Here is a 26,592-nt window from a genome sequence, read left to right as displayed (position 1 = left end):
TCCCACATGGGTGCAGGAGCCCAAGGATCTGGACCATCTTCTACTGCTTTCTCAGGCCTTAGCAGAGAGTTGGATTGGAAGTGGAGCAGCCGGGACACAAACTGGCACCCATATGGGATGCAGGCGGCTGCTTTGCCCACTATGCCGCAGTGCCAGCCCCCAATCAAATTTTAATTTAAAAATATTATTATTTGCTATGTGAAAAAAATGCAGAGGCCAGCGCTGTGGCATAGTGGGTAAAGCCACCACCTGCATTGCTGGCATCCCATATGGATGCTGGTTCGAGTCCCAACTGCTTTACTTCCAATCCAGTTCTCTGATATGGCCTGGGAAAGCTGTAGAATATGGCCCAAGTTGTTGGGTCCCTGCACCCGCATGGGAGACCCAGAAGAAGCTCCTGGCCTCTGGCTTCAGATCAGCCCAGTTCTGGCCGTTGTGGCTATTTGCGGAGTGAACCAGCAGATGGAAGATTCTCTCTCTCTCTCTCTCTCTCTCTCTCTCTCTCTGCCTCTTTGTAACTCTGACTTTCAAATTAATAATCTTTAAAAAAAATTGCAGTTGAGGCAAAAGATCTTAAAAGAAAACTAGTAAAGAAGCAATTGGAACAGTACAATCAAGCATTGTTAAAAGTTTTTTGGTTAGTAAATCATGATTGGAGAAATGTAAAAAAGTTAATTAAAGGGATTTTAGGAAAATAGAATTGCTACATGAGATGACAGAGAAAAGAAGATTAGAGTGATTCTGTTTATAGCTTGAACAGTTGAGTAGTTGGAATTAGCATTTATTGAGTTTGAGCACCATGGAAGATGAGCAGGTTTGAGGGGCAAAGTTAATTAATTCAATTTTGAACATGTTGAACTAGACATATCTATGATATATGCATATGTAGAGTACACAGTTGGATTTTGAACTTAGACAAATAGTGTGCACTAGAGACAAAAATGTAGGAGTCGTTAGTACAGTTGAAACAATAAGAGTGGATTACACTTCTTGGCAAAAGTGTATAGAATTTAAAAACAAAGGGGCAGGAAGAGTCTTGAGTATTGCAAAATGTAGGGACAGGTAAAGGAAAAGAAAAAGGAAAATAGCCAAATAAATAGAAGGGAAACCAGGAAAGCATAGCTTACCTAAACCCAAGAGAGGAAAGGACTTTAAAGAGAGAAGGTTCAATTGTGTTGAAAACTGCTGAGAAATCTAGCAAAAAGAAAAAATGTTTGTTTAATTTCTAGACAAAGAGACCAAGAACAGTTCTGAGTACTCCAATATTTATGACCAAATAGAGAAAAATAACTTGGATAAAGAGAGGGAAGTAGCCAAATAAATAGGAGGGAAACCAAAGAATTACAGCTTAATTGAAGTCAAGGAAGGAAAGAACTTTAAGGAAGGAAGCACCAATTGTATTGAAAGCTGTTGATAAATCTAGCTTAATGAAGAATGCATATTTAGTTTCCACGCACACATTTTAAATGAATATAGTTATCAAAGAAGTTGATATTGTAAAGTTTGAAGATGTTTGGGACAAACCTTGTTTCAATTCCAGTTATTTCTTTCGATTGTTAGTTTTATTGTATCACACAAATCAATTAACTTTCCTAGCCTCAGCTTCCACATCCATTATCAATACTGATAAAAATATGGACATAAAGTTGTCAAAAAGATTAAATGCTAATTTTATGCCTGGAACATAGTATGAACTCAATAATTGGTATCTATTATATTTTTAGCTGCTGTAGTTGTAAGTTGTTTAGTTGTAAGTTGTAAGTTGTTTCCAAACATGTTCCTCTAGAAGTGCATATGAATAATTGCACAGTAAAAATGCCCAGTGAATCTGCCTATGTTATATGACTGAAATTCTTGAAAGCAAAACTCTATCTTTTCTCTAATTTGGATAGACATCACTTTAAAGGAAAGAGTTGCTGATCTGCTTTTCTTCAGTTTGTATTTTCTACCAGAGACAGATTATACACTTCCAGTTTCAACTGACACTTTCTATAAAGATCATACTCAAATCTTCATCTTCCTGAAATTTAGGCTCCATTGGGAAAGAAGTGAAGCCATATATGGGAGAATTAACAGCTTCAACTACAGAATGCTGAAGGGAAAGCAATGTAATCTCGGGGTTTTATTTAATTGAAGAAGTGGAGAAATGAACGAAATAGAGGTCCTAGGGGCAAGTGAACAGTTTTGAGAGTGAGTGGAGTACTATTACAGAGTGGAATACTATGCACAACATTGTCCGGCACATAAAAGACATTCAATCAGTATTTGCTGACTTTGAGAGATTTCGCCAGTTTAAATTCCTATCATTATTCATCCATTAAATAGTAATGTATAATATAATCAAGTAGTAAGAAATTCTATGGGGGGAAAAGTGAAACAAAACAAGATAATAGAAAGGTGAACAGTGATGATTCAGGGTGCTCAAGGAAGGCCTCTTAGAGGAAGTGACATTTCAGCAAACTCCTGAATTAAGGGAGAAAGTTTTTTATGTAGAAATCAAGGCAAGAATACAGAGAGCCGTATAACTACAATGATATGAATCGGGTTCTGAGTCAGTTGGAATGTCACTGACAGATTGCATGCAGAAGAATGACATGATCTGGTCTTCATTTTTTGAATAATAACTCTGCTTTTTCTGGTGGGATTACACTTTGGGAGAGTAGTCAAGAATAGAACAGGGAGCTGCTACAATTATACAGGGAGGAGATAATGGGGCATGAGACTAGGCAGTAGCAGTGATGGTAGTGAGAAGTGGTCAAATTCTGGATGTATTTTGAGAGTAAAGCCAAAAAGACTTGCTAACTAGTTTATATGAGAAAAAGATAGGAGTCAAGGATACCTCCAAATACTTGGCTTAAGTTATTGGAAAAATGGAATTGTTATTTACTGAGGTGCAGGAAAACTGAAACATATAGAAATCAAAATTTCTCTTTTAAATATAATAAGTGTAATATTATTATTATTATTAAACCTTTGAGTTGAGATTTTAAGTAAGCAGTCTAAAATGCAAGGGAGAGATTTGAGCTAGACATATAAATTTGGGAATTGTGAGAATAAAAATGGTATTTAAATCTAGGGGACTAGATGAGACCACCAACAAAGTGAGTGTAGGTAGAGAAGATCACTAAGAACTTAAACCTGATAGAAGGAACATTCCTCAATACAATCAAAGCAATTTATGAAAAACCCACGGCCAGTATCCTATTGAATGGGGAAAAGATAGAAGCATTTCCACTGAGATCTGGTAGCAGACAGGGATGCCCACTCTCACCACTGCTATTCAATATAGTTCTGGAAGTTTTAGCCAGAGCTATCAGGCAAGAAAAAGAAATTAAAAGGATACAAATTGGAAAGGAAGAACTCAAACTATCCCTCTTTGCAGATGATATGATTCTTTATTTAGGGGACCCAAAGAACTCTACTAAGAGACTGCTGGAACTCATCGAAGAGTTTGGCAAAGTAGCAGGATATAAAATCAATGCACAAAAATCAACAGCCTTTGAATACACAGGCAATGCCACAGCTGAGAAAGAACTTCTAAGATCAATCCCATTCACAATAGCTACAAGAACAATCAAATACCTTGGAATAAACTTAACCAAGGACATTAAAGATCTCTACGATGAAAACTACAAAACCTTGAAGAAAGAAATAGAAGAGGATACCAAAAAATGGAGAAATCTTCCATGCTCATGGATTGGAAGAATCAATATCATCAAAATGTCCATTCTCCCAAAAGCAATTTACAGATTCAATGCAATTCCCAACAAAATACCAAAGGCATTCTTCTCAGATCTGGAAAAAATGATGCTGAAATTCATATGGAGACACAGGAGACCTCGAATAGCTAAAACAATCTTGTACAAAAAAAAACAAAGCCGGAGGCATCACAATACCAGACTTCAGGACATACTACAGGGCAGTAGTTATCAAAACAGCATGGTACTGGTACAGAAACAGATGGATAGACCAATGGAACAGAATAGAAACACCAGACATCAATCCAAACATCTACAGTCAACTCATATTTGATCAAGGATCCAAAACCAATCCCTGGAGTAAGGACAGTCTATCCAATAAATGGTGCTGGGAAAATTGGATTTCCACATGCAGAAGCTTGAAGCAAGACTCCTACATTTCACCTTACACAAAAATTCACTCAACATGAATTAAAGACTTAAATCTACAACCAGGTACCATCAAATTATTAGAGAGCATTGGAGAAACCCTGCAAGATATAGGTACTGGCAAATACTTCTTGGAAAAGACCCAGAGACACAGGCAGTCAAAGCCAAAGTTAACTATTGGGATTACATCAAATTGAGAAGTTTCTGTACTGCAAAAGAAACAGTCAGGAAAGTGAAGAGGCAACCGACAGAATGGGAAAAAATATTTGCAAACTATACTACAGATAAAGGGTTGATAACCAGAATCTACAAAGAAATCAAGAAAATCCACAATAACAAAACAAACAACCCACTTAAGAGATGGGCCAAAGACCTCAACAGACATCTTTCCAAAGAGGAAATCCAAATGGCCAAAGGACACATGAAAAAATGTTCTGGATCACTAGCAATCAGGGAAATGCAAATCAAAACCACAATGAGGTTTCACCTCACCCCGGTGAGAATGGCTCACATTCAGAAATCTACCAACAGCAGATGCTGGAGAGGATGTGGGGAAAAAGGGACACTAACCCACTGTTGGTGGGAATGCAAACTGGTTAAGCCACTATGGAAGTCAGTCTGGAGATTCCTGAGAAACCTGAACATAACCCTACCATACAACCTAGCCATCCCACTCCTTGGAATTTACCCAAAGGAAATTAAATTGGCAAACAAAAAAGCTGCCTGCACCTTAATGTTCATTGCAGCTCAATTCACAATAGCTAAGACCTGGAACCAACCCAAATGCCCATCAACAGTAGACTGGATAAAGAAATTATGGGACATGTACTCCATAGAATACTATACAGCAGTAAGAAACAACGAAACCCGGTCATTTGCAACAAGAGTGAGGAATCTGGAAAACATCATGCTGAGTGAATCAAGCCAGTCCCAAAGAGACAAATATCATTTGTTTCCCTGATCAGCAACAACTAACTGAGCACCAAGGGGGAAACCTGTTGAAGTGAAATGGACACTATAAGAAACAATGACCTGATCAGCTCTTGTCCTGACTCTAGATGTACAATGTAATACTTTATCCTTTTTAGTATTTGTTGTTGTTGTTGTTGTTCCAGTACTAGTGGTTGAACTCTGTAATTAACACACAATTATTCTTAGGTGTTTAAATTTTAACTGAAAAGTGATCCCGGTTAAATAGAAGAGTGAGAAAAAGAGAGGGAGGAGATGTATAATTTGGGACATGCTCAATCAGACTTGCCCCAAATGGTGGAGTTAGAAACGTGCCAGGGGATTCCAATACAATCCCATCAAGGTGGCATGTACCAATGCCATCTCGCTAGTCCATGTGATCAATTTCAGCTCACAATTGATCACAATGATAGGTCTAAGAGTCAAAGGGATCACACAAACAAGACAAGTGTCTGCTAATACTAACTGATAAAATCAGAAAGGGAGAGAACAATCCAACATGGGTAGTGGGAGACACAGCAGACTCATAGAATGGCAGATGTCCTATATAGCACTCTGGCCTCAGAATCAGCCCTTGAGGCATTTGGATCTGGCTGAAGAGCCCATGAGAGTATTGTAAGCATGGAAAGCCAGGATACCATGGAAAAGAAAAAAAAAAAGAAGACCTAAATGAAAGATCTCTTTGAGTGAGATCCCAGTGGAAAGAACGAGGCCATCAAAGTAGGAGGTACCTTTCTCTGAAGGGAGGAGAGAACTTCCACTTTGACTATGACCTTTTCAGAATAAGATCGAAGTCGGCGAACCCTAAAGGCTTCCATAGCCTCGGCAACTCATGACTAGAGCCTAGGGAGATTGCTGACACCATAAACAAGAGTGTTAAATTGTTAAATCAACATCAAGAGTCACTGTGTACTTACGTCCCATGTGGGATCTGTCCTTAATGGGTTCTCCAATGTGAAGTAATGCTATAGCTAGTACTGAAACAGTATTTTTACACTTTGTGTTTCTGTGTAGCTGCAAACTGATGAAATGTTTACTTAGTATATACTGAATCGATCTCCTGCATATAAAGATAATTGAAAATGGAAAAAAAAAACTTGGTGTTAAATTGGAAATTACAGAGAAAATTAATCAATTTTTTAAAAAGAATATCATGTAGGATCTCTGTCCTTAATATGCTGTACACTGTGATTTAATGTTATAACTGGTACTCCAACAGTATTTTTCACTTTGTGTTGCTATGTGAGGGCAAACTGTTGAAATCTTTACTTTATATATACTAAACTGATCTTCTGTATATAAAGAGAATTGAAAATGAATCTTGATGTGAATGGAAGTGGAGAGAGAGTGGGAAAGGGGAGAGTTGCAGGTGGGAGGGAAGTTATTGGAGGGGAGAAGTCATTGTAATCCATAAGCTGTAGTTTGGAAATTTATATTCATTAAATAAAAGGTTAAAAAAAACTTAAACCTGAGGCATGCTAATATTTTAAGTTCAGAGAAATGAGGAAGAATAATCAAAGGAGTTAGAGAAGGAGCTGTCAATGTTGTAAGAGGAAAATCAGGAGACTATGGTGTGCTGGAACCCTAGTAAAGAATATATTTCAATAAGAATGTTGTGTCAAATATCTTTTAATCCCTATTTCACACGGCTTTGCACCATTTTTTTTAGGCCATTACTGCAACAGCTATAAGCAATATAGCTTCATGATACCTCATTCAGCTGCATCTCATGTTGTTTCTTCCTGTCATGGGACTTCTGTGCTACCATCACATGAGTCACCTGTAGGAGCCTGCTCACTGATTCTAGATCATATACCAACTTGCAATTTCCAATGAGTTAACACCTTCTAGGATTACACTTGATCAATGAGAGATGAGCTTTGATGGACACTGTCTTCTATGTCTGGCTGAAAATCCTGGGGCACATCCCACATTGCTCCTTAGAGAGTCCTCTTTGGGAATAATCCACAGTTGATTATAATGGTAAACAGATCAATAACATACCTTTGAATTGATGTTTCTTCCTTTCCTGGTTCACTCTTCTCAGTCTCTTTCTCCTATTTCCTGAATCACTTTCCTTAAATAACTATACGCTAGGCTTTTTGGGGGGGAGAAAGATACACTAAAATTGAGGGCAAGATTACCTAGGACAAATGCTGCTGGTAAATTGCGTAAGATGAAGATTGAAATTTGATCATTAGATTTAGCAACATAGCATCATAGGTGACATTGACAACAGCGATTTCAGTGGAAGATTGATTAAAAATCCTGGCTCAAGTGAGTTCAAGAGAAAACACTACTATTTGGTCAGTTATATGTGGCAAGTTCATAGGCTGGGTGTGGAGGTATGGAGGAGGTGGGAGTGTTGGAGGAGTGAAGAGAGAGAAGTGTGAAATAATCTTTTGAAGAGTTTATTTTAAAATAAACTCTAGAGAGAAATAAAGTAGAAAAACCTGATTGTACTGAGGGAACACTTAAAATTTGTTGTTTTGTGTTTTTTCCAACCACATTTATCTGCTCAGATGAACACGTGTAATAAGTAGTTATAGTTAACTAAGGTTCTGTTTGTCAGTCAAGTACACTAGAGGGAAAGAGGGTCAAGCTTGGTGCTGTGAGGGAACAGGGAAGTTAAACTGGGTAAGAAGGGAAGTCATGGAATGAGAGAAGAGTTGGATAATAAAAAATTGGGATCAAATTTGGGTGTGGTTATTGAAATTAACGGGAGAGGCCAACATTTAAATCATCTATTTTTCTTTTCATGCAGTGATTTTTACCAAGACTATTTAGTAAAATATAATATTTTATATTATATACAAGTCATGTCAAGATAACATCACAGAGTGGAAGGGATCACTATTAATAATATTCTGGAAAATTAATATTAACTGAGACAGTCCTGTGAAAATTGGGATGTATTTTAACTGTATTTGTATAGCCATTTTTATATTGGAAAGTGCATTACAGTAGTTAAGAGCACAAAATCTGTAGAGTCATGGTTCCTGCTTTCAAAACCAGACACAGAAAGGCTAAGTAACTTACCAAAGGTGGCCCAGCATATGATGAAGTCAGCTACAAATATTTGAATAAAACTCATCAAGGCTGGCTTCTCTCATATTTGTTTTCAAAGGGAGAGTCTTAGAGAGATAGAAAGAGAGACAAAGATCTTCCATCTGAAAAATCTTTCTCTCACTTTCCTCCTCTGCCTTTCAAGTAGATGAAAGCATTAAAAATGATAAAAGATCTTCCATCCATTGGTTCACTCTTCAGATACCCACAACATCCAGACAGAAGTCAGGAGCCTGAAACTTAATCCATGTCTCCCATGTGAGTTGCAGAGACCTAAGTACTTGAGCCATCACCTACCTCCAGGGTACACATTAACAGGAATCTGTATCAGAAGCAGAGCCAAGGCTCAAACCCAGGCACTCTGACATGGGATGTGCAGTCCCAAGCAGCAACCTAAGCACTGCACCAAATAGCCTGCCTTATTTACTATCTGATTCTAAATTCATTGTTGTTTCTGGAATTCAGGTACATTCTGCTTCTTTATTCAGTAATTACCTTTTATTCTCCTTCTGAGCTCTAACCTCCATCATATTTATCCTAAGTGCTCTTTGAAATTAGTTTTCAGCTTCTTCTATTATTAACACCAGTAGCTGGTACCATAACAAATTTATCCTTTCAGAAATACAGACAGTCTGATTTCCTATCCTGTCCACCAGAAACTTTATGCAGCTCATCCCTAGATTCTTATGTAAGAATTGTTAGGCAAACTATAAGCATTTATTTGGCAATATAACTACCAGCAAGGAGTTTTTTGGGTCATATTTTCTAGAAAATCATAGAACTCTTAAACATGAGCTTAAAACAACCTAATTTTTCCTGTGTATTGGTTATAGCCTCCTGATGAAAGGAAACCCCTGAGACAAGTGTGGATTTAAGTGTATACCCACTATACAAGGGTACTTTAAAAAGTTTGTATAAAAATGAAATTAAAAGATAAAATTAAAAATGAAATTAAAACATAATGCATTGTGGCATAACAGGTAAAAGCTGCTACCTATGATGCCAGTACACCATATGAGCATTGGTTTGTGACTCAGCTGCTCCACTTCTGATCCAACTCCCTGCTAATGGCCTGAGAAATGCAGAAGATGCTCCAAGTCACTGGGCTCCTGCTTTGTCATGTAGGAGACCCTGAAGCAGTTCCAGGCTCATGGTTTTTGCTTAGGTCAGCCCCAGTCATTGTGGCCATTTGGAGAGTAAACCAACAGATAGAAGATCCCTCTTTCTGTAACTCTGCCTTTCAAACAAACAAATTTTTGGAAAAGATAATGGGCATTTTCTATGAACTTTTTGAAGACTTCTGTTGTTTTTAGGCCTCTTGATTCTTAGTAATTCCTTGTCTTTCCACCTCTCTTTTATTTATTTGAGACACAAAGGGACAGAGACAGAGAGAGAGAGAGAGAGAGGAGAACTCCCATTTGTTTGTTCACTCACAAAATGCTTATATTGACTAGTAGGGTGGGTGGAGCTGGAACTCCATCCAGACCTCTCATGTGGGTGGCAGGAAATCAACTACTTGAGCCAAATGATGATTTGTTGCACAGCATAATAAATATAGCTAATAGTTGAGTGCTGTCCATTTCAATGTCTCTGAGATGATTGTTCTAGAAATGTTCTCACTATAGAATATATCAGATGTTTTACACTTAAATGTTTGAGGTGATGGATAGGTTTATTGACTTAATCTGGTTATTCCAAAAATTCAAAGATCATTACTTCTGGGGAAGGTGTTTGGTTTAGCAGTTAAGATGCCTGCTGGTTAGGATGCCTGTATTCCTTATCAAAGTACCTGGTTTGAGTCCTGGCTCCACTCCCAATTCCAGCTCCCTGCTAATGCAAACCCTGGGAAGCAGCAGTGATGGCTCAAGTATTTGGGTTCCTACTACTCATATGGGAGACATGAATTGAGTTCCCAGCTCTTGCTTCAGTATGTCCAAGACTTGACCATTGTGGGCAACTGGGGGAGTGAACAAGCAGATGGAGTTCTCTGTCTGCCTGGCTGGCTTTCTGTCTCTCTCTCTCTCTCAAATAAAATTAATAAAAATTATTACCCAATAAATATATACAGCTATAATGTGTCAATATAGAACTAAAAATTATTATGTTATTTCAGAGAGTCAGTCTCACATATGTGTCAGATATTAATTCCCTCAAGTATAATATTGTCTCATATTGTGTTGGATCTTGTACATTAAAAATGCTTTTGCTCTAATGCTTCTCACAAAATATTTGGGCTTTATTATCTTCATTTTACAGACGAGGAAATTAAAGGCCCAGAGAAGGCATTAGTTAGAAAAGAAGCAACAAAATTTAAAGACAAGACTTCTGGTCTAGGAGTCCACACATCTGAATTATTATACTCCTTAGTCACTAATTTACTGTGTGATTATGAGTAAGTTACTTCCCCTCTCTGGGTCATACTATTGGCATTTATAGAATAAGGGGATTGGGCTTTCTCAAATCTATTTGCATATTATAACAACCTGAGAGCTGTAAAAAAATCCATCCTCAGCCCCACCTCCAAAGATTCTGATTTATAAAGGAAAAAATAGGGGGTGACTGGGGTACAGAAGGAGGGAAAGAGGGAAGTATGGTTATCTTCTTAGAATTTTATCTATCAAATATATGAAATCTGTTTGCCTTATATTAACAAAAATTTAAAAAAGAAAAAAAGATTCTGATGTAATTTTTCTTGGGATACTACAATTTCCACAATACTACATTGACTTAGATGAAACCAACCAGTGAAAATCACAAATCCAGCCTAGTACTTCTTTCTGTAGAGAAATCTTGTCATTTAGTGTAATATCCAAGTACTACAGACCATGTCCTAGAAAGGAGTTTGAAAGGCAGTTAATATTGGTGACATAGTCCAATTCTGAACCTCTAGGAGAGAGCTCAAGGCCTCTCTCCCCCCCCCCACAACCCACAATCGTTCTAGCTTAAGAGCTATACGAGTTTGATACAGAATGTTGATATAATTCAAGGACAAAAAGGAGTTCAAGAGTACAACTGAGCAAGGAATTAGTAAAGTAGTGAGAGAAACAAAATGAATATACAACTTTTTTTCATAAGGTTCATTTTCTTAATCTCATTTTTTCTTTCTAAACCACATTTAGGATTACTTCCAAGTACATTTTTTCCTCTTTCAATATAGTTCATGAATTAAGATGGGTCTGGGACCTTGTCCTAATTGGGAGAGGTCTTTATCCTTGTTGGAGGGGGACACCTTAGAAAAAAAATAATCACTGAGTAAAATTGCTTAACCCGACTTATATCTGGTATTGTAAAAATGGGTGTTTCTAGATTTCCTTTTTAGTGTTTTATTGTTGTTGTTTTTGTTGTTATCAGAGTGGTAAGACTTTGAAAGTGAAAATTAAAAGACAGGACAAGGAGAAAAAGGCCAGGAGAGTTATTCAATCTCCTTAGCTTTGGTCTGAGGATATAGGTTCAAAATGACTCTTCAGGGTTCATGTGTGCTACACTCCACCTTTTTTTAAAAAAAGATTTATTTTATTTTATTTGCAAGGCAGAGTTATGGAGAGAGAGAGAGAGAGAGAGAGAGAGAGAAAGAGAGAGAGAGAGAGAGATCTTCCACCTGCTGGTTCACTCCCCAAATGGACTATAATGGCCTGGGCTGGCCCATGTCAAAGTCAGGAGCCAGGAACTCTACCCTGTTTTTCTATGTTGGTGGCAGGAACCCAAACCCTTGGGCCATCTCCTGTTACTTTCCTAGGAGCATTAGCAGGAAGCTGGATCTGAAGTGGAGGAATCAGGTTGCCAACTGGTGCTCATATGGAATATTAGTGACACAGGTAGTACCTTAATCTGCTGCTCTGTGATGCTGACCCAGGTACACTTCATCTTATCCCAATAGGATTACATGTAGGTGGCTTGATGCTAAAACCCCATATTAATAAAGCTGGAGCACTTTCCTGTTTGACTACTTCTGTTTTCTCTCCTTAGTAACCCACGACAGCAACATGAGTCAGTTATTAAAGGAACTGGAACTTCCACATCTTGTCATCTGTATATTTTACCATCAGAGACATGACTATTATCTGTTGCAAAAAGGATGGCCTGGATAGATGAGGAATGACAACTTCTATGTTAGGATTATCCCCTTCCTTCCAGGAGACTAGCCTCATATATATGGGAGAAAACATATAACTTGGATTATAATGACTGCAAGATTCCAACAGTAAGCAGTGTTAGTCTCAAATTGCCTTTCCTTGTTTTGTCTGTCCTGACCTTTGAAAGAAGTAAAGGCTCCTGGCCTTTGAAAGCAAATGGTCACATTGTGATGATAATTTTGAGGGTCAAGATAAGGATGTGGGCCTAGATTAGATTAAAGGGATCAAGGATTTCAGTATTAGCAAACTTTAGGTCACAGGTTCAAAGGGAGTACTAATGTGATGCAGTCTAAATCACCAGAATAGAAGGCTATTTGAGGATGTGGAGGTGGAGATTTTGATTACATTCACAACTAATAAAAAATGTGGTAGATGACTACAATTTTTTATCTGAGTAATTAGAAGTTTGAAAATCTCAAAGGAGATCAGAAAAGGACTATACTTGGCAGATTTGAGGTGGGAAAGATTAGGAGCTTAGTTTGTTATGTTTGAAATCTCTATTAAATATTTGAGTACAGAGGTGAAATAGGAAGTTGGGTATATGAATGGGGAGTTCAAGGAAATAGGTTATGCTAGAGAAATAATTTGGTGAGTTTTTATCACTTAAATGGCACCCAAAGAACAGAACCAATTCCTGGGATCCTCGAATATGAAGAAATAAGGGAGATGAGAGGATCTAGCAAAGAAGACAGAAGAAGAGCAGTCAGTGTAGCAGAAGGCAAATAAGCAGAGCATTGTGCTCTAAAGTCAAAGTGATTAAAGTGCTTTTTAAAGGACAGTGTGAGCAGTTGTGTCAAATGCTCCTAATGGGTCTGGTATGATGATGACTGAGAAGTAGCCACTGGATTTACTGAAGTGGAGGTCATTGAGGAAGGGTTTTGGGCAATAGCCTGATTTCATTATTCACCTCTAAAAATATTCAGATTTCTTTTATACTCATCTTTTCCTACATAATAAAGCAAGAATAAAATCACAGGAATGGAGTTAATGCTTTTATGACCTTATCCATAAATATGAACACATTGTCAATGGGATGTTTTTTAGCAATTAAATTGGTTGATTTCATGTAAGAATGGCCAATAGAACCCTGGGAACTATTGTGCATGAAGTTAAAAGTGTAACTATTAGAGTGTGTTAGTGATGCCAAAATTAGTGGCTGAATAGTTTTAAAAAATAATTTTTTAAAAAAATACTTTAAAAAAAGCCAACCAACAAATTGTTTTATTTTCATGTTGCAAAATACCTCATTTAGCCAATTTTTGTTGAATTTATTAACTTGACTACTTTTCCTAATATTATGCTGAAGGAGTCTAAATGAATATATGTGCATTTATATATATATATATATATACATATATATGTTGATTTAGAGGAGCTCAGTAAAATAAAGTTCTTTTTTATACAAAGAAGAAAATATTTTGAGGATCTGTTACTCCTTTAATTGAACTAGGGACTTCATTTCCATGCACAAAGAAGCCCTTCAAAAGTAAGTCAGAAGATATACGGGTTTAGAAAGGCAAATTTACTACATTTCTGAGTACCCAAAGCCTTATGTTCTTTAAAGGTGGTAGATTATTTCTAACACACTTTGAATGAATGTGATTACAGATGTAAGGGAAAAACATAAAGCTGTGTAATACTTTAAGTGTGTGTATGTATATGTGTGTGTGTGTATACTTGTCTTGCTGTCTGTAGCAGACACACAACACCTCCCTACTTCTGTCAAGGTATGATATACATATGCTGAAGAGTTAATATCACATGGGAACATATTTGATTAATGAGATGGAAGATAGCCAATGAATTCTACTTTCATTCTCCAGATGGGCTATATGAAGATATAGTAGTTTCATGTGATCTGTCATAAGAGATTGAGAAATAAGTTTGCCATGAAACAGATTGTTGTCAATTCTGTGATATACTCCTTTGTGTTTGCATTTCTTCCCTCTCTACCACATTACCCTTTTTCCTACTCCAGCTTTCCTGGATTGCACACATGCTTTTGCTTCAATCTCTATCATCTAGGAGACTCGGGAAAAGACAATTGAACATTGAGAACTCTGAAGTTAGGGCATACTCCACTCAAATTCAGAACTGCGTGGCTTTGGACAGGTTATTTTCCCTCTATGTGCATTTTTTACTTCAACTGCAGAATGTTGGTTTTGGACTAGATGCTCTTTAAGGGCACTTTTGCCTCTGAAATAATGCCAGCATAAAGGAATGTCAGTATTAAGAAGCTAATGTAAAAGGCAAGATGTGTTGAGGCTGGCACTATGGCATAGCAGGTAAAGCCACTGCCTGCAGTGCAGGCATCCCATATGGATGACAGTTTTAGTCCCAGATGCTCCATTTCCAGTCCAGCTCACTGCTATGGACTGGGAAAGAAGATGGCCCAAGTCCTTGGGCCCCTACACTCGCACGGGAGACCCAGAAGAAGCTCCTAGCTCCTGGCTTTAGATGGACACAGCTACAGCAGTTGTGGCCATTTGGGACGTGAACCAGTGGATGGAAGGTCTTTCTCTCTGTCTCTCCTTCTCTCTGTAACTTTACCTCTCAGATAAATAAAGTCTTTTTTTTAAAAAAAGAAAAAAAAGGCAACATGTTCCTGACAGTGATCATCAGTGGACTGCTTACATTTTAATTAGAAGAATGTACTTTATGTAATAAATGAGTTGAATGTTAACAAATTCAACAGATTTCAGTTCTGAAAATAGCTTCAATTGTACTTTGAGCTGAAAAAATTGAATTACTTTTCCCTGGCCTATAAAGATAAGGCCAAGTGAAAATATTCCTCTACTGGCTCTACACCTTGAGGGAGTAATGAAGTTTGTAATGCCACCATCCTGGGAACCAAGACAGCTACTTACATGTTTATAACTCCTAAGATAGGAGCACTTTTTTTTTTGTTTGTTTGTTTGTTTGTTTTGCAACTCATAGATTGTAGATGGGCAGGAGTTAGAGAAAGGAATATTTAGCATTTGGGACTTGTTACTCTAGAATTATTTACATTGTGCTCTGATTGATATACCTGACACTGGAACATGAATTTGGGAGGCAGATAGCCTATGGTTCAAATCTTAGCTTGAGCATTTACAACTACTACCTTTGACAAGCCACGTGACTTCTTTGTGCTTCAGTTTTCTCTCGAGTAAAATAGAGTGGAATAGTACCTACATCATAGAGTTATTGTGAGGATTGAATGAGTTAATTCAGGTAATATGCTAAACACAGTGCTTAGCACATAGTAGGCCCTATGTAAATGTTCACTATATTTATTATAGCTATTGTGATGAGGGAAGACGGTCTAGAACTAAAGAAAAACTCTTGGCTAGTGGCATATGAACTGTGTCAAGGGACCAATATGTGGAAAGCAGTACAGTTAGGGGGTAACAGATGACTTAACTGCAAAAAAATGCTAAGGAGGAAACACCCTCTAAATATTCTTGTTTATACAGTACATGACACAAAGTAGAAAAATAATGAAAACAGAGCCACTCTGCAGGATTTAGAGTTCTTTCATATATATTTTAAATATACATGTGCAATACATTAAAATATATAGAGATGTGTGAATATATATATGTATATATATAATCACAGAAGGGATACATATGCACACTCACTCACAAGTTCATGCGCATACCCCAACAGGACCCATCTATACGTAAACCAGATGCAGTCCATATCAGGCCAATTTGGACACAAGTGAAAGCCCTTACTCAGCAGCAGATCGCAGATTGCAACTGCATTTGAGTAACCCTTTAGTTTCTTCTACCAAGTGTAAGGCCATTTAGAAACACACTGAGAAGAGCTCCTCTGGGTATATGGCAGAGCCCAGGGCCCTTCTGGCAGTGCACAATTTGCCTGAGTAAGGACTGCTGGATTTGGATATCAAGGAGCTATCAAGGAAGAGGAACTTGCCTTATTTTGGGCCCTGAAATTAATAAGCAAACATCCATAGATTAATTTTAGCTCCAGGAACAATGCACTAGTGTCAGAGAATCCTTAGATATCTGAGCTCTAAGCAAATTTCAGGCAGAAGCAGAGAGAAGTGTGTGTTGCTACTCATCACCATCCAGCTTGACCCAGAGGACTGGGCACAGATTTTAGAAGTAGATACGTTTAAACTACAATCAGGCAGACTTGTAAGATTAAAAAAAATTACTTAAAATTGAAGGATCTGAAAGCAACATAAGAGGTTACAAGTATTGGTTTGGGTATATAAATGTTCCAAGAAGCGTAACCTTATATATGGCACCATTTGCAGCAATATCATTAACATTATTAATAATCATCATAACATATTTATATATACAAAAATAGAGCAAAGCGATTCTAGAAGAGGAGGTGTAAGTGAAGGTGTGGGGCTGTATAAAGCCCAAATGTCAGTACACTTCAGGAAGATTCAGAACCAACAAAGGCTGAGTGGCACATATTTCTGTTGTATGTATCCAACAAAGGGACATGCACGTCCCCTTCTTCCCCCTGTGTATGACTATACACTTCTCACCTCTCCACCCTGCAATACACTTCCATGCACACTTTAAACGAGATGATATATAAAGTTAGAGTCTGGAAATTTTAAACTAAGTTGGAGCACCTTGGTTTCAAGCAAGTGCCCTCAATCTCTGAATTCCTTGGTGAATTTTGGATTCACTTACAGAGGGAAACTATATAATTCTTGTCTTTTAGCAGCAGTCTCTGGGAGCCTGACATCACCACTGCAGCCTTTTCCCGCTGGAAGGGGTTCAGAGCACAGGCTCTCTGTATTTTTAAAGAGAAAAGTCAGTTTTCAGCATTATGTATCTTTCATCTCAGTTTTTCACTGTTGCTGAAATTTAGGTTCTCAAGCAGCTGCCATTGCAGACAAAGCCAGGAGCGAGCACAGTGTGTGCAGTAAAGAGTAGATGCAATGGCGAAGATACAGCTTGGTTAGGGCTTCTTTAAGCTTTTCTTTTCCACACTTGAGCTTCTACAAGATGACAGAGCCAAAGGTAATGTCCACTGGGGGCAGCCTCAACACCTAATAGTTAATTAGCCACCCACCATGCACTGCAGAAAGACTGCCACACTAACTTGGCATGGGTCCTGAAAAGTAATTGGAAGGGAACAGCTTTCTGTCATTGTTAATAGAGTCCTAGGAAAATGTCCCATGACTCAATGTGGTGCAGGGGAGAGAATATTGAACCAGGAATCAGAAGGTCTGTATTCGAATCCCAATTTTGCTATTAACTCAGTGTGTGATCTTGGGCAAGTCCCTTCCTATCTCCAGGTCTCAGTTTTCCCATCTGTAAAATAAGGGCATTGAAATAGATAGTTAAGATTCCTTCCAGCTCTAAAGTTTTATGTCTTTTTATGTCCTTTATTAAGGCCTGAGCCATGCAGTCTCAGGGCAGTTAGCTTCTAAGAGAGAACATACCTCTGTAATATCCTTTACTTTGTTCATTTAGCTATAAAGCACGTCTGCCTTTGGCACTTGGGTCAGACATACAAAGTTATGAGCATCCTGATTTACTATCCTACTCAGCATGCTAGTGGAATCTGCCATTATTATAAGTGGATTATTGGGTAAGGGAGAAAATCTCCAACTAATTAAACCTGGAAATGTAAGATAACTTTACCTCATATGCTCACAAACAGGTGAGTGTGGTTGTGAGTGCACACACACATTGGGATACAGACTATTGCTAGTGATCAGTTCATTACAGTATTCCATTTCCCTTGATAAAAATTAGTAAATAGTATAGCATAGCAAAGTTTGGCGTCTAAGGAAACACCTATGGAAAAACAGCACTTTTGGATGTGTTAGAGAGAGAAAGAAGGAAAGGTAGAGAGAGACAAATGTAAATCAAATGAGATAGAAATGCAGGAAGAAAAAGGATTTGAGAGAGAGGGAGGGGAGGAGTAGAAAGGAAGGAAATAAGAAAGAAAAGACAGGAAAAGGAAAAGTAGAGAGGGTAAAGAATAGGAGGGAAGGAATACAGAACAGGATCATGGAAAGAAGAGCACAAAGGAAGAGGGAGAAAGGGAGAGGGAGAGAGGAAGAGAGAGAGAGGGAGAGGGAGAAGAAGAGGGAGAGAAAGAGAGGGCAATAAACAGGGAAATAGGGTCATATTCCCTGGAAGTTTGAACGGTGTTCCACATGCACTTGTGAAAACTATCTTAGAAGAAAGCTTCCAAAGGCACTGCGGAAAGCAGAGTGACAATCAGAGCCTGCATCGAGAGGCATTACATTGGGGAGCCCCTAAACCTCAACGTTGCTGGCTCTGTCAGTCCTCAGTGTCCAAACCTCATGCCCATATATCACCTGAATTTGCCAAGGCAGCCATAAAGGCTGAACCGGCAGGGTGTAAGAAAGTTAAAGAGGGATAGATAAGTATGAGAAAGAACAAGGCATCCTGCACCAGGATGAACTTGGCCATTCCCCTGACGCTTCAAGAACAAAAGAGGTGAGGCCCTAACTTTGGCTAGTTTGTTACTCCTCCTTTCCAAAGATGAGGCCTATGCTTTAGTGATTGGGGTTAGAAGGAGAAAGCTCTGGATCCATCATGTCGGAAGGTCATACAGACTTTTCCTGGGCCTTGGGGAAGGGCGTACTACCAGAAGAGATTTTTCTGCACACAGTGTTGGTGTGCCTCTTACAGCGGCAGCCTGGTCGCCGGAGGCTATCATAGCCCTGCTGGCACAGATGGAGGCATCCACGGGTAGGCAGGTAGCAGCAGAGGCAGGGTAGGAAAAGGGAGATGAGACTCATGGCTGCCCAGCGGACAAAGCAAGAGCTAGGCCCACAGGAGCAGGGTTCATCAGCGCAGTTGTCTTCATCATCAGTGGAGCAGTGATAGAAGAGGCCCTTGACACAGCAGAGACAAGTGCCATAATCGAGGAGGCTCTCAGCAGAGCAAAGGCAACGCTGGTTGCACAGCCAGCAGGAGGGGAGGGGACGAGCTGCTGTGCAGGGAACACACTTGCAGCGCCCACACTCCTCGCAGATGAAGAGGTGCTCACTTGGGTGCCCTGCAGATTGCTCAGCTTCTCCCTTCAGAGCACCATCAGCCTTTGGGTGGGTCCCTGCTCCAGGCTGGGTTCGGATGATGGATTGGCCTGAAGGTGAGGGTGTTATGCTGGCCAAGAGCCTTTGATCAGAGGCAGTGGTGCTATGAGACATTGAACTGGCAATGCTAGATTGGCTCAGATGCTGAGGCAAGGGCTGCAACTGATGGCACTGGCTAAGACTGCGGGGAAGAGCAGTAGGCATGGTAGCCAGGGACCAATCAGATTTATGGGTTTGCACAGTAAGGGAAGGGCTGGAGAGGGCCTGTTTACAGGGGGCTGGAGGCCTTTCCACATAATCATTGCTAGCATGAGTAGAGCGCAGCTGTTCAATAGGCAGAATTTGTTGAAAATCATCTGTCACTGCAGCATCCATTTTGCCTTGAATTTTGAGTTCTGAGTGGTTTTGGGTCAGAGTGGCACTTATGGTGATAAAGAGGAGCCCTTGTAGTTACATGGACTTCAGGGAACATCAGAAAATCCTAGGAGAGAAGGAATAGAAAACAATGCATGAGAATGCACAGGCATACATACTTTGTATGAAACCAAAAAAGGCCAAGCTGAATCACCACCACTACCTTCAGTCACTTTATGGTAGTCTTCATGCTACAATTTTACATTGTAGCTGACCTTACCTGCCTCTTTATGGCCAAGTCTGTTCATCCTATCCAGACTATAAAGCAGTCTGGGAGCAAATATCAGATTGTTGATTCTTTTTGTATTTCATCATATGACTAGGTTCATAGGAGCAGCCAGCTCACTCAAGTGTTTGCTAGCAGAGAAATATAAGCCTTGAGCATCAGAATTCCAATAAAAATAGAACCTCACATTAAATGCAAAGACCACTTCCTGAAGTAGTGTTGAAACAAATGAGAAAGCTTCAAAAGCCTCCCATGAGAAGTTGCATGTGTGTGTGTGTATGTGTGTGTGTAAAATCAATCAAAATTATCCTTCAGTGTAATTCATGACAAGCTGAAATAACATGAAAATAGCATTTCTTGATTCAATGAATATAGGCAAGTGAGAAAGATTAAATAATAGTAGAGAAACAGAGGTCAAGAATTAGGCTTTCTGTAGACAAATAACTGGAAGAAAGCTCCCCAATGGTATAAGTGTTATGATTTGGATAATAGTTTGGGTGTCTTTCTTTAACATATGATCAATATGTTAAAGGCTTGGTCCCTAAAAGTCTTATGTTAATGGTTATTGGGTTAATGTTAATCATTAAGAATGGAAACTTAATATAATTTTATGTAATATGAAAATGGGTGCTTTAGGAAGATATAAGATTGGATTGGGTTGCTGAGGTGGATAACCCATGATGGAATCATGCTATCTACCTTCTGGCTCTCCATGTGACCCTTTCTCCGCTTGTGCCCCACACTCTAACACTGCCACCTTCATCAAATGCTAAACTAATTGGGCCACCCCATCTTGGACTGTGAACCTTCAAATCTGTAAGCTAAAATAAACCCCCTTCCTTCATAAGAACTTTCTCTAAGGTGTGTGTTATGATGACAAAAAGCTGTCTAATATAGCAAGAAAGCCAAGAATTATCATTTTGCAGTTCTCCATACCTAATTGGCTGCTTTAACTTATTGAGGAGGTGATTAACTTTAAAGACATGGTGGTTCCAGAATCAAACTTTTACATATTCATACATGAGCCTAACTCTGGGGATGGCAGAATTATAGAACTATTTCAAATACCACCCATAATTGTACCTTTTATGCCTCCTAAGCCAATTCCTTGCATCAAAATCTGCTTTGACTGCTTTTCTCTGTCTTTACCTTATACAATAAACTGGCTTTCTTAAAGAGTGATGATATTCTCATAGTACAGTTAAGCTACATTAAATGTCAAGAAAGCATATGCTTGCATCTCATATGTGCCACAATCAGGAAGAGTTGTGTAATCATTCCCTGAAGGGTTTGATCAAACGTATAGCTGATGTTCATGAAGAAAATACTGTACAGTACATTGCTGTTATCACACCACCCAGAAGACTGAACAGCCAGCAAGATGTGCACAAGGACACCTAAATGCAAATCCAAGAGACATCAAGAGGCATTAGAACCTAGAAAACATTAGCATGAATAAACCATTTATTTGAAATCCATCAGATTTCAGGCTTCCTCAAAAATATCTCAATTACTCACACTAATATATGGGATAGATAGCTTGACTGTGTAACAGAAATAGACAAGTGAGAAAAGATAGTACTCGATTAGGTTTCTATAAACAAACAAACATGATGGTGAAATGGGCCCAAATCTTGATGACAGGAAAAATGACAATGAAGTTCATAACTCATTGATTAATAATGACCAGATTCAGTTCACTTTTGAGGCTGTATCCTCACGGAAACATGATTAGCAGAATTAAGCCTATTCACTTTTTAAAAGAACATTTAATTTAGTTAAAAATAACATTTTTGATGTAACACATCAAAGAAACACTCTGACAAAAATTTCTCTTTTTAGTAGTTTAGTGTTGAATGAATACAGAACAAAACAATAAATACTACAAGAGACTCTAGGACTCAAATATCTGTTAGGTTTGTCAAACTACTTGCTTTCATTGGGTCTCAGTTTCACTATTTACATTATTATAGGGGTGGATTAGGTGATCTTTAAGTAACATACCCCATTATGGTCTGTATTTCTATAACTATACAATTAAATCAGATGATTATTTTCATTCATACCTTCTTATGACTTCAAGTCCTTGAGAGTAAGTTGGGCAATGTACCTTTATAAAGACATTCAAAAGCAAAATGTATGTCTCCTTCATTAACTTACCCTCAAAATTCCCTGCAAACCTCCCACCTCTCCCTTTGTTGTATCTTTATAGATTCATATTGTCAGCATTGGAAAGGAACAGGCAGTTTTTATTTGGATAAAGAGGGACACATCGTTCAACTGGCTTGGAAGGTATGTGGATGTAGGAGCATTGGACTGGGAAGAATCTTTTGACAAATTTGTAAGATATGGATTTATGTCCCATTTATGTCTCATTGAATGAAAGAATTTATGGAGCCCTTTAAGTTCTTCACATGGGTAGCATCATAACATACATGCTGGATGCTGTTTAGAGTCTAATTTCCCAAAGAAAAATAGATTTGAATCATATTGGAAATTTTAAAAAGCAATGATTCAAAGGAAGATATACAAAGTCCAAAGGTACAAGATAATCATGGGAGATTCCAAAGACAGGATTCCAGGGATGTCATCAGGTACCTCAGGGACATGTCCAGAATGTTTTAAAGCTAAACTTGGAGGAATCTAGGTCATAAAATAAATGACTCAGAAGCAATAATGAGAAACCATGTTCAAAGGGGATCTTGTCTTGGGAGCAGAAGGGTACATAGTGTTTAGGTTAAAATGGTGTATTTGAATATTGATTAGATCTCTGTAAGACTGAGGAGTTGAGATGCTTGAGTGGATGATTAAAAGAAACTATGAGCTGTGAGTCTGGGATGATGAAGTACTGTCTTGCTTATAGGTAAGGAAATGAATTGGATGAACTCAGAAGGTTTCTTCCTGCTCTGTATAATCTTTTATTTGAATGGACTCTGGGATCCAGTGTCGAAAAAGATCTCCAATACAGTGGGCAATAGGATCTGGGTAAATTAGGGTGTTGAGTAGGATTTTAAAAAGGATAGAATGACAACAGATTGTTTGCCATTCCGTAAGTGCTGAATGTGATCTAGCTAAGAGGATGAATTGAAATAAATACTGTGGAGGAAGGTAAGAGGGGAAATTAATGTAGAGAAATTAATAGGAAGAAACTGCAGCAGCACACAGACTAGATGAAAAACTACCACTGCATGCATGTTTATGATTCAGTAATCCACCCATTAAAGAGCCATTCATTGTGAGCAGCAACAGTTAGGAAACTGACAGCACTGTTGGCCAATTCCATATTCTATTGAGAGAGAGAGAGAGAGAGAGAGAGAGAACATATCACATATTATTAAATAAAAATCAAGGTGATTACAAGTCTTGGCTGCACATTGATGGGATCTAGTGATTTTTGTCACGTAGTGCCTCTGCAGTAATGAATGATGCATTGTAAACCCACTCCCATCTCAGTCTCTCTGGCCAGGTGCTCATAGCTTTTTCAACAGTTTTTCTGTAGCCCTGAAATTTGCTATGTTTAATCTAAATAGAAGTTTCTTTTCTTACACCAATTTAGAGAAAGCTAAATCCATTCAAGAAATACTAGTGTTTGTTAATGAAAGAAAATGTATTTTTTCCTGAAATCTGAAATCTGCCATGTTGAGACTAAAGCTGAAAACTTTCCTACCTAAAGCCTTTTATTCTAACACATTAAGACACTTCTGATTTCTTTGATAAATCCTTCCTGATACAATATGATTCAATGTTGATTTCAAAGAAGAAGGACCAAAAAAGGAGGGCCTGGCTCCTATTTTCTCCCACTCCCATGGGTTCAATGTACCTTACTGTGTAAAAGCTCTGGGGTGTGTTGCTTTTTTTTTTTTTCTGTGCTCTGCTGTTATATACACTCGTTCTCAGAATAACTGAAAGCAAACATAGAGGGAATTTCTGTTATGGCTTTATATGTTTTCTTAGTTCCACTGTTCCAAAGTCTGCTCTCTAAAAATCCCTCTCTGTGCAAAAAGCATTTGCATCTCTATCAAAGCACTTCCCCCTTACAAATACCAAGTTGTATATAGTTTACATTACTAACCTCTCTGCCACTGACTGGGCCTCCCTCCTACCGCATACATCTTGCTGGAGCTGCCAGATTCTCACCGCATTTAACTCTTAACTTGTCACTTTGCTACCCTCGTCCTATTCATTACTTTAATAGCTTCATTAAGACCCATAGAACTTTATTTCAAACCAAGGAGTTTTGCAGTTTTAAAACCTTGCATTGTTAAAGATATAGGTGTTTTAGTGATGAGTATAAAGGGAAAAATTATAATACCAAATGATTCACACCTAATCTTAAGGAAAATGTTGTGAAGACTGTCATTCATTCAAGCAGGAATCTTTCTTTAAACCTCAAATCCTTTTATAAGACATTAGAAATTTAAGTTCTTGTCCTAGTGCTATTTCTACTTTGTTGTGTGGCTAGGCAAGTGACCTCTATTCCAGGCCTCAGTTTTTTCATCTGCAAAATGAGAGAAAGTGAAAGGAAGGTATTTAAAGCCCTTTCTTGTTCTGATGCTCTAAATTTTATGCTGGGATTGTTGGTTGCCTATCTCTGTCTCAGAAGTCTTTTATGAAGAATTAGTCTCCTTTCTCTAGATTTTTAACTTCCTTGCAACTCAACTACTCAATTCTGAATAAATGCCTCCAAATCCAAGTCACTAAGACCACTATCTAGTCTATGTTGCACAGCTAGAAAAACAGAAAAACAACACAAAGAAATAGAATGTGTAGAACATTACAATAAAATCATAATATATGTTTGTTTAGAGTCAAAGAAAACAAAATTGATATTTAATTGTGGATAAAGTGCAACGTCCACCTTATTTGTATTTATGTATGCAACTGACTTGTTGAGAACATGATTTAACACCTGGTATATCCGAATTCATGTGATAGCACATCACATTACAGTGGAGGCTTTAATACGTCCAGAAAAGCAACTATAGTTTACATTTTAAAATAGAGTTTCTGTTTAAGAGTTCAAAATCTGATTTTGTTCATTTCACTTAGTTTGCAACATGTAGAGGTGAGTGATGATTATAATTAGATATGTGGAAGGGAATATGCAGTAAATCACTGCTGTAGGTCCTATCAAATGACTATTGGGTAACTAGATGTGCTTGCAGATTCTCACTTTTGACAAAATTTCCATATGCCACACAGAGACATGTGCACACATACCCAGGCAGGAATCCAGAGATTTCTAAATCATTGCTCTGACTCAATGTAAGTGGGGGGTTATGCCGTGTCAGCTTGCGCCATTTCCACCCAGGGCAAGGTGATGTGATGAAATCTGAACGATGCACAACCCAGACTTGTGAGCCAATAGCAGGCTAGCCCCATGCTGACAGGATGCCCGCTGGGCAGCCAGACTGGCCTCAGCATGGGCTCTCCCTACCTCCTCAGCTTGGGTGGTTAGGCTGCGTTCCTTACGAGGGGTTTAGGCAATCACTAAAATGCATTTAAAGGTCAACAGGCTAGACATTAAATTGACATTTGGCTACAAAATGGTAATTTTAAAGTACTATTGTTATTTATAAATTTCCAATATCGATAGTTTCCTACAAGAACAGATTCATGTTAATCTCATTTAAAAGGTTTTCATTTTATTTTATCCACGCGCTTGTGCGCGTGCCCGCGCACAAGCGCGCGCGCACACACACACACATCACCACCACCACCACAGGATGGCTGGAATGAATGGCAATCTGTGCATTGCATAGGAAGAATTCTGGGTCTTTAAGAGCTAATCTCTATGGCTTACCTTGAGAAAAGGGTTTATCCATGCTGAGAAAAGCAGAAGACCAAATCCCTCATCTGGTTCAAAGGACCTCTTCTCCGGAGCCTTTAGGTTTCTCCACCTCTTTTCGGAAAGTCTGAATGAAAACTCCTTCACTGGCAGTGGAGCTAGAAACAGAGATAGTTCTGTCTTGGTCTTTCCGACACAGCAGAAAAAACGGAGAGAAAATAAAAAACCGGGAGGGGGAGGGAGTCCGACCTGTAGTGGCAGACACTTGGTATAGATTTTACATGCAGATCTAAATCTTGATGCTCGTATTCCCCAAAGAATGCTCGGCAGGGTAAGTTGTCCACCTCCTCCTCCTTTCTCCTCCTCCTCCTCTTCTTTCTCCTCCTCCTTCTCCTCTTTCTCCCACCTCCTCCGCCTCTTTCTCCTCCCCCTTCTCCTCCTCCTCCTGTTTCTTCCCCCCCCTCCTCCAGTATTTTCCTTCCCCTCCCCTTCCCTTCCCCCTTCCCTCCTCCCCTTTCTCTTCCTTTACCTCCTCCCCCTTCCCTCTCTTCCCCCCCCCTCCTCCACCTCCGCCCCCGTCTCCTCCAATCTGTCAGATGAACCGAAGCAGCAGAAACTGCAGTTGTAGACACAGGGTATCTCAACGGAGCAATAGATACCGCTAGTGTGTGATTATTTATATAGCTCAGGGTGTGTTGGTATATAACTGCAGGGGGGAGGGGGATGAGGTTGCAGTGTGTTCAGCTCAGCTAGCTGGCTGTTTTGTGAATGTAGATGATTTCTGGAGGTCTTGTGAATGGCTTACAGTGGAGGATGGG

The 26,592-nt window shown here is 38.8% G+C and overlaps 1 protein-coding gene across 3 annotated transcripts; it reads right to left on the bottom strand.

The window, feature by feature from the left end:
* Window positions 1-15,799: 15,799 nt before the first annotated feature.
* SPRY3 (sprouty RTK signaling antagonist 3) lies at window positions 15,800-26,384 on the bottom strand. 3 transcript variants are annotated; one of them, XM_062185127.1, is made up of 3 exons: window positions 26,342-26,384; window positions 25,790-25,932; window positions 15,800-19,827 (listed from the first exon to the last, which is right to left on the bottom strand). In XM_062185127.1, the coding sequence occupies exon 3, from the start codon at window positions 19,719-19,721 to the stop codon at window positions 18,855-18,857; it is 867 nt and encodes a 288-aa protein (XP_062041111.1). In that variant the 5' UTR covers window positions 19,722-19,827; window positions 25,790-25,932; window positions 26,342-26,384; the 3' UTR covers window positions 15,800-18,854. The 3 variants fall into 3 exon arrangements, with proteins under 3 accessions (XP_062041111.1, XP_062041110.1, XP_062041109.1); XM_062185126.1 differs by lacking the exon at window positions 26,342-26,384 and adding an exon at window positions 26,024-26,133; XM_062185125.1 differs by lacking the exon at window positions 26,342-26,384 and having other exon boundaries at window positions 25,790-26,133.
* Between the last annotated feature and the right edge of the window lie 208 nt (window positions 26,385-26,592).

This window comes from Lepus europaeus, unplaced genomic scaffold (genome assembly GCF_033115175.1).
Source record: "Lepus europaeus isolate LE1 unplaced genomic scaffold, mLepTim1.pri SCAFFOLD_28, whole genome shotgun sequence".
In the NCBI taxonomy this organism is placed as follows: Eukaryota; Metazoa; Chordata; class Mammalia; order Lagomorpha; family Leporidae; genus Lepus; species Lepus europaeus.
Note: the sequence above shows the minus strand (reverse complement) of the source record. Positions and strands in the feature narration are given on the sequence as shown.